Source organism: Colobus angolensis, unplaced genomic scaffold, assembly GCF_000951035.1.
Source record: "Colobus angolensis palliatus isolate OR3802 unplaced genomic scaffold, Cang.pa_1.0 Scaffold199, whole genome shotgun sequence".
Taxonomy (NCBI): domain Eukaryota; kingdom Metazoa; phylum Chordata; class Mammalia; order Primates; family Cercopithecidae; genus Colobus; species Colobus angolensis.
Genome location: NW_012115143.1, coordinates 254,578 through 263,431, shown reverse-complemented (window position 1 = coordinate 263,431; position 8,854 = coordinate 254,578). Strand labels below are relative to the sequence as shown.

At 40.5% G+C, this 8,854-nt stretch overlaps 1 protein-coding gene across 2 annotated transcripts in view; it reads right to left on the bottom strand.

The window, feature by feature from the left end:
- Positions 1–8,854, bottom strand: part of GANC (glucosidase, alpha; neutral C) — an 86,346-nt gene that overhangs the window by 67,168 nt on the left and 10,324 nt on the right. For both annotated transcript variants that reach the window (XM_011941102.1, XM_011941103.1), the window contains exon 5: positions 3,860–3,987. In XM_011941102.1, coding sequence (XP_011796492.1) covers positions 3,860–3,987 — 128 coding nt within the window. The remainder of the gene's footprint in view (positions 1–3,859; positions 3,988–8,854) is intronic.

Below are 8,854 nucleotides of genomic sequence, written 5' to 3'. Positions count from 1 at the left end.
CTAGCTTTTGAATGTGTTTGCTCTTGCTTCTCTAGTTCTTTTAATTGTGATGTTAGGGAGTCAATTTTAGATCTTTCCTGCTTTCTCTTGTGGGTGTTTAGGGCTGTAAATTTCCCTCTACACACTGCTTTAAATGTGTCCCAGAGATTCTGGTACGTTGTATCTTTATTCTCATTGGTTTCAAAGAACATATTTATTTCTGACTTCATTTCATTATGTACCTAGTAGTCATTCAGGAGAGGGTTGTTCAGTTTTCATGTAGTTGAGTGGTTTTGAGTGAGTTTCTTAATCCTGAGTTCTGGTTTGATTGCACTGTGGTCTGAGAGACAGTTTGTTACAATTTCTGTTCTTTTACATTTGCTGAGGAGTGCTTTACTTCCAACTACGTGGTCAATTTTGGAACAAGTGCAATGTGGTGTGGAGAAGAATGTATATTCTGTTGATTTGGGATGGAGAGTTCTGTACATGTCTATTAGGTCCACTTGGTGCAGAGCTGAGTTCAATTTCTGGATATCCTTGTTAACTTTCTGTCTTGTTGATTTGTCTAATGTTGACAGTGGGATGTTAAAGTCTCCCATTATTATTGTGCGGGAGTCTAAGTCTCTTTATAAGTCTCTAAGGACTTGCTTTATGAATCTGGGTGCTCCTGTATTGGGTACAGAAATATTTAGGACAGTTAGCTCTTCTTGTGGAATTGATTCCTTTACCATTATGTAGTGGCCTTCTTTGTCTCTTTTGATCTTTGTTGGTTTAAAGTCTGTTTTGTCAGAGACTAGGATTGCAACCCCTGCCTTTTTTTGTTTTCCATTTGCTTGGTAGATCTTCCTCCATTCCCTTTATTTTGAGCCTACGTGTGTCACTGCACATGAGATGGGTGTCCTGAATACAGCACACTGATGGGTCTTGACTATCCAATTTGTCAGTCTGTGTCTTTTAATTGGAGCATTTAGCCCATTTACATTCAAGGTTAATATTGTTATGTGTGAATTTGATCCTGTCTTTATGATGTTAGCTGGTTATTTTGCTAGTTAGTTGATGTAGTTTCATCCTAACATCGATGGTTTTTACATTTTGGCATGTTTTTGCAGTAGCTGGTATTGGTTGTTCCTTTCCATGTTTAGTGCTTCCTTCAGGAGCTCTTGTAGGGCAGGCCTGGTGGTGACAAAATCTCTCAGCATTTGCTCGCCTGTAAAGGATTTTATTTCTCCTTCACTTATGAAATTTGGTTTGGCTGGATATGAAATTCTGGGTTGAAAATTCTTTTCTTTAAGAATGTTGAATATTGGCCCCCACTCTCTTCTGGCTTTTAGAGTTTCTGTCGAGAGATCTGCTGTTAGTCTGATGGGCTTCCCTTTGTGGGTAACCCGACCTTTCTCTATGGCTGCCCTTAACCTTTTTTTCCTTCATTTCAACTTTGGTGAATCTGATAATTATGTGTCTCGGAGTTGCTCTTCTTGAGGATTATCTTTGTGGTGTTCTCTGTATTTCCTGAATTTGAATGTTGGCCTGCCTTGCTAGGTTGGGGAAGTTCTCCTGGATAATATCCTGCAGAGTGTTTTCCAACTTGGTTCCATTCTCTCTGTCACTTTCAGGTACACCAATCAGACGTAGATTTGGTCTTTTCACATAGTCCCATATTTCTTGGAGGCTTTGTTCATTTCTTTTTACTCTCTTCTCATTTCATTTCATTCATTTGATCTTCAACTACTGATACCCCTTCTTCCAGTTGATTGAATCGGTTACTGAAGCTTGTGCATTTGTTACGTAGTTCTTGTGCCATGGTTTTCAGCTCTATCAGGTCATTTAAGGACTTCTCTACATTGGTTATTCTAGTCAGCCATTCGTCTAATCTTTTTTCAAGGTTTTTAGCTTCTTTGCAGTGGGTTCGAACTTCCTCTTTTAGCTGGGAGAAGTTTGATCATCTGAAGCCTTCTTCTCTCAACTCATCAATGTCATTCTCTGTCCAGCTTTGTTCCGTTGCTGGAGAGGAGCTGCGTTCCTTTGGAGGGGGAGAGGCACTCTGATTTTTAGAATTTTCAGCTTTTTCTGCTCTGTTTTTTCCCCATCTTTGTGGTTTTATCCACCTTTGGTCTTTGATGATGGTGACGTACAAATGGGGTTTTGATGTGGATGTCCTTTCCGTTTGTTAGTTTTCCTTCCAACAGTCAGGACCCTCAGCTGTAGGTCTTTTGCTGGAGGTCCACTCCAGACCCTGTTTGCCTGGGTATCAGCAGCAGAGACTGCAGAAGAGTGAATATTGCTGAACAGCAAATGTTGCTGCCTGATCGTTCCTCTGGAAGCTTTGTCTCAGATGGCTACCCGGCTGTGTGAGGTATCAGTCTGCCCCTGCTGGGGGTTGCCTCCCAGTTAGGCTACTTAGGAGTCACGGACCCACTTGAGGAGGCAGTCTATCCATTCTCAGATCTCAAACTCCGTGCTGGGAGAGCCACTACTCTCTTCAAAGCTGTCAGACAAGGACATTTAAATCTGTAGAGGTTTCTGCTGCCTTTTGTTTGGCTATGCCCTGTCCCCAGAGGTGGAGTCTACAGAGGCAGGCAGGCCTCCTTGAGCTGTGGTGGGTTCCACCCAGTTTGAGCTTCCCAGACACTTTGTTTACCTACTCAAGCATCAGCAATGGTGGGCACCCTTCCCACAGCCTCGCTGCCGCCTTACCATTAGATCTCAGACTGCTGTGCTAGAAATGAGGGAGGCCCTGTGTGTGTGGGACCCTCCAAGCCAGGTGTGGGATATAATCTCCTGGTGTGCCGTTTGCTAAGACCCTTGGAAAAGCGCAGTATTAGGGTGGGAGTGACCTGATTTTCCAGGTGCTATGTGTCACGGTTTCCCTTGGCTAGGAAAGGGAATTTCCTTAGCCCTTGCACTTCCTGGGTGAGGCGATGCCTCATCCTGCTTCGGCTCTCGCTCAGTGAGCTGCACTCACTGTCCTGCACCCACTGTCCGATACGCCCCAGTGAGATGAACCCGGTACCTCAGTTGGAAACGCAGAAATCACCCGTCTTCTGTGTCGCTCATGCTGGGAGCTGTAGCCTGGAGCCGTTCCTATTCAGCCATCTTGGTGACCCCCCTATATTGATCTTTTTTAAGGTTTTCAAGGAAAAAATAATTTACATAAAACTACAGTGATGATACAGTAAAAATGAAAGCATCTGGCATAATCTTATATTCCTTTGGTAAAATAATACGAAAATATAATGGAAACCAACCAGCAAAACGGAGCTGAAATATCACTGGAAAGTGTTATGAGAACAGATAAAGGTTTTGCAGGTAACTGAAAATGCTTTAGTCCCCAAAGATTGTTTTTCACCTAGACACTGATTATTAATTTACCTTGACTCTAAGTAAAATTACATGTTAGAGTTCTGAGAATGACCTTAATTAAAAGTGAGTGTGTCCAACAGTACAAATTACTGTAAGCATGGAAGTTTGGCTAGTGCATTAGATCTCTGGAGCCCTGCTGCTAATCTGAGTGAATAAATTAAGTAGCTTTCCTTCTACTTGCTCCCATAGTCTGGCTAATAAAACCACTTTCTTTGTTTGAAGGAGAGCAGGGATCAAAGTTCTGCTTCTCCCCATTAAATAAGTCCTGACAAATCAAATGGTGGATGAAGAAAAAACAGAATGGATAATAAGGAAAATGGATAGACTTATCCCCAAATAACTAAATACATTAAAAGTAATGGCAAAAACCACAATTACTTTTGCACCAACCTATAACTCTGTAAATGACTGTAGTTTTGAACAGTCAAAATAAGAGGTGTACATAACAAAATTTACTACTCAAGAGATGATAAAAGAATATATCAGGCGCATCTCTAAGATACCTCACACCTTGGCTTACCTTACAGCGCTTGGCTTGCTTATGAGGACATCAGGAACTTCAAACCTGGGTTTTAGAGGAGTCTCTTCATTAATTTTAAGCCTGAAAATGTTTCCCTCTATACCATAAATTTCAGCCAGGAGAGTAACCTGGAAACAGATTCAAGAGATTACCTTCAACAGGTTACCCAAGTGATGGCCAATTTTGCACAAATTACAATAATTAGAAAAGTATTTGTTTAAATTACGATAGGCCAAGCAAATTGGAGAACAATGGCAATTTAAAAGAAAAGCTTCCAGTTCATGTATGTATTTGCTTGGATATAGCTGTAGTAGCAGCAAGAAATATCTTCTATGTGTTCTGTGGCTGGTGAACACATAGTTGTCCAAACCAGGATCTTCAGAGTGAAAGGAGTCTCTGTTAACAATTACAAGGAAAGACAGGCATAAACTGAAACTTGCCTTGGAAGATTGGGACATGTGGCTACTGTATCTATGATAAACTACAGATATGTTAAGAGTTTTGGTGTTATAAGCAGAGTAACTAGATTCCAGCTGGACGAAAGATGAAGGGAGGCAGGCTACAGAAGAGAAAAGAGTAGAAAATAAAATGATGATTATTGGAGTTCTCTAGTGGTGGATGAAATGAGGCTTGCTGCTCTAAAACTGGAATTGATTTGTTCATAGCTGGGAATAGGCCCAGGGAACTTTTACAAGAGGCTGGGGAACGCAGGTAAAATTCTGCCTACAATGGGAAACAGAAACAATGTAGAACCCTGAAGATAATATAGAACTTGAAAAATAAAACACAGAACAAGAAGCTCTAGGAGAATAGAAGTGACTGGATTCAGGTTACAAAATGAGGCACCTAGATCAGAAAAATATTTTAAGATCATGGTTTTCAACTGGTGGGCCATGCTGCACTAGTCAATTGCAATTTCTTCATGAAGTACTATGCCAAATTTTGGTTACAAATGGGTGCCTGTGCTGTTACTATTATGTCTGTTAACCGACAGCTAAACTGGGTAAGTTGTGTGACACAGCTTAGAATGGATACAATGTGGTGCAAGTAAAAGATAAGAAGTATGGAGAATATCAAGCAAGCACCAAAAAGGTGATGTTACTGGAACTTTGTCTCTTGCAAATACAGGGAAGCAATCAGGGTAGTTAAACTGTAACATGATACTGAATAGTGACCGAGTAAACAGTGCTATGGCTGTTGATCCTCTTCTAGATATTCTAAGGCAGGGTTATGATGCAATAGTGATCCATTACTGCTTGCATGTTTAATGTTCTTTTATATATTTAAGCTACTTTCAGTGTACTATCAGAATTTTCACATTTGGAAATATGTCCAAGTACAAAGTTCAAATTGTTAGATTATGTATTGTCTCACTATTTATATTTCCATTGCTCTCTCAAATTTCATTCAATTAACATTTATTTGGCATCTATTATTGCAATGATTGAACTTTTGAGGAGGCTGCAATTTGGAGGAGATAAAAGAGATGCAAAGCTAACACAGAGCATTCTGTGATGTTTTAAAGCAGAAAGGCAAGAGATTGAGGGGGTTATTAATGATGACTGTAGGGTGAGAAGTTCTGGACGTTTCTCTGGAGGAGTAGAGATTTAAGCAGGGCCTTTAGGAATTAGTAAGACTTTGAGTAGGCAAAAATGGGCAAGATCATCCTAAGCAGGGGGCTTAGACAACCAATAATCAGGTTGTCTGCCTATAAATGATTAACAATTTACATCTAGTTATTCACTCAGAGATTGTCCCATTTTTAGTAAAATAGCTTTCTCTACAAAAAAACACAACTAAAAACCAAAGACTTAATCTGTACGTTTTGTTCTTGAGGCTGCAGCCCAGGGGGAAAAAAAGAGAGAGCAATAACCCTGTTTTCACTATAATAACTTCATGTATAAATCAGAGTTAATCCTCATTTTAATTTTAATTTAGCAACCTTATTTTAGCAAAAATCACTCTGAAATTTAGCAATATTTAGAGTCATTCTTTCTTTAAATTTATCTATTTATTTATTTTGAGATGGACCTTGCTCCGTCGCCCAGGCTGGAGTGCAGTGGCACAATCTTGGCTCACTGCAACCTCCACCACCTGGGTTCAAGCAATTCTTGTGCCTCAGTCTCCTGAGTAGCTGGAATTACAGGTACACACCACCACACCAGGCTAATTTTTGTATTTTTAATAGAGACAGGGTTTCACCCTGTTGACCAGGCTGTCTCAAACTCCTGACCTCAAGTGATCCTCCTGCCTCAGCCTCCTGAAGTGCTGGGATTACAGATATGAGCCACCATGCCTGGCCTTTTTTCTCATCCTTTTAATCAATGAACAGATTCATTCTTATCTCTCATTATCACCAACATAGTTTTGTTGGTCCAGGCACTACTCACCTTAGACCTTAGTATGCACTTCCTCCTATGATCTAGGTTCATGTGTTTTTTTTCTTACCAGATTTTTTTTTCTTTTAATATCACCAGACTCCCAGAAGTCCAATAAGTAAAGCCTCTTGGGTTATAGACAGTAGGGAATGGCTCAGTGTCCCACCTTAGAGTCCCCTGCCTTCCCAGTATTGAGTCCTAAGGCACCTCTGTCAAAACCTCAGGGCTCTGTGGATGACAGTTCAAAAGCCACTTCCCTGAGGCTTAACTGCCAGTTCTTTCCCAATCCTTCCACCACATCCTTGCTCTTTCAAAAAGTCTGGACATGACTGTTATTATATTCTTCTACCTAAAATAGTAAACATACGTAGATATTCCTTTCCTATTTGCTGGGACCTGCTGGATATTTATAAATAAAATAATATACAAATAAACTACCAAATCTTTTCCTCTTGTTAGTGATGATTGGAAATGACAATGAAAAAATACGTTAAGAAGTTACAGATATTGGACTGCTTAAACTGAGAGTTTAGTATGAATCCTTAGATAGTATAAGTAGTTACACGCAATTCCAGCCAGATCAATTTATGTAAAACAGTAATTTTAAATGGATAGTTACAACAAGGTGAGAAAGCATGGGTTTTGCTCCCTTAGAAATATTTAAGATGTGCCAGTGGGTGCTGCATGCATATAGCCCCAGCTGCTCGGGGGGCTGAGGCAAGAGGATTGCTTAAGCCTAGCAGTTTGAGGTTACAGTGTGGCTTGACTGTACCTGTGAGTAACCACTGCACTCCACCCTGAAAAACATAGTGAGACCCCATCTCTTAAAAAAATTTAAGATGTGTTAATGTCCAATTACACAGAGAAGCTGAGATACATCCTCAGAGAAAAGAATACATTTTGGAGGTTCATTTTAATACTACAAGCCTCTACTCAGTTTTTCATATATCTTTACTTAGAAGCCCACCTCTCAGTCTGGGAAAAAGAGTATTAATTCTCTTTTCCTGTCTTATTTCTCTCTTACAAAATAAAAACAATTAAAACTTGGTAGTTTGTTATCCACGAATCTAGTTTTTTTACGGCCATATAGGCAAAAATATCAGATATTTTGTAAACATCATGGTGGTAGAAGCAGCTTTGTCTATGTCTTCAAGCATAGGGTTGATCACAATTACATTAAAACAAAAACTTTTTATTCACCCAGAACTGGGAATCACAATTAGTAAAGACCGTAATAGAGTTAACAGAACAGCCCTAGAACACATATTTAAATTTGAAGTGGGTGTTAAGTAGGAAAATTACGACTCCATCAACTCCTCCTTGGTAGGTTGATCTTGCTTTTCCTGAGGCACCAGGACTCTTCACTATTATATAAAGAACTGTTAACCTAAAAGACCTAGAACAGTGAGCGACCACCTCTACCAGCTGTGATCAAAACCTTCCGGGATCCAGAGAATGGTCTAATAGTTCATCAAATTGCTGTAGGGCACTAATCGTCCCTTCCACAGTGGCAGCCAGTTGGTTTATTGCAAGCACTGATTTTCTATAAGAATACTGGCAACCTCACGCTGGGTACTGGCCTGTTCCCCAAGGACAATCAGCCTGTCCAGGTGTGCTTCTGATTGTCTGGCCAGTTCCCAAATTAGCTGCCTCTTCCTGGCCATTTCTGCAGACACAGTACTGGCTAACAAGTGGTAGTCGTGCCTCGTCTGCTGAGAAGGTGGCTGGTTGGGCAAAGCCTCATTTTCATTAGGCTCAGATGAAGAGGCAAGGGGTAACTTCACAGAGATGCTCGGAGATATTCCTGCATCCTTGGAGAAGCTGCTGGAAGTGTTGTCTCTGGTGAAACCTTACAAACTGGCTGCAAAAGAAAATAAACACGTTGCCAAATGGTCACCTATATCATCAGAAAGCATCATAATTAGCAATATAAAGGAGATTGCTCCAGACATCCTTGCTAGCAATGCTTTTTAAGCTAGACTCACGAGACAGCATACATCTTCCTTTGCCTAGATCACAAGACTAGATGTCTCTTTCTCAATCCAAACCAAATTTTCACTGAAGATAGAAAACTGAGTAGTAGAAAAAAAAGAAAACAACAACTGAGTTCTACAAAAGCAGTCAACACTTTCTTGATCGCTTTCTTTTTATTTTCTGGAAGCTTCTTTACTAAATATCTACCTGATTATTCTGTCATCAGGAATAAGCACAACACTATATTAGGACCCCATGTGAGAAAACTTACACATCTGAACCTGCAACCAGTTTTTCTCCAAAGCCTGGATGTTCTGACCTTGTGACAACACACAGGTCAACATTCCAGCTTGTTTTGTAACAGATATACGTCCTAGGAACATCATGTTTGCTATGGACTGCTGTCTTCCCAAAATTTACTATTAAAGCCCCAACCTACAATATGATGGTATTCAGAGATGAAGCCCTTGGGAGGTAATTAGGTTTAGATGAGGTCACGAGGTTGAGGAAATCCTCAGGAGTAGATCAGTGCCCTCATAAGAAAAGACCAGAGCTGGGCACGGTGGCTAATGCCTGTAATCCCAGCACTTTGGGAGGCTGAGGCGGGTGGATCACGAGGTCAGGAGATCGAGACCATCCTGGC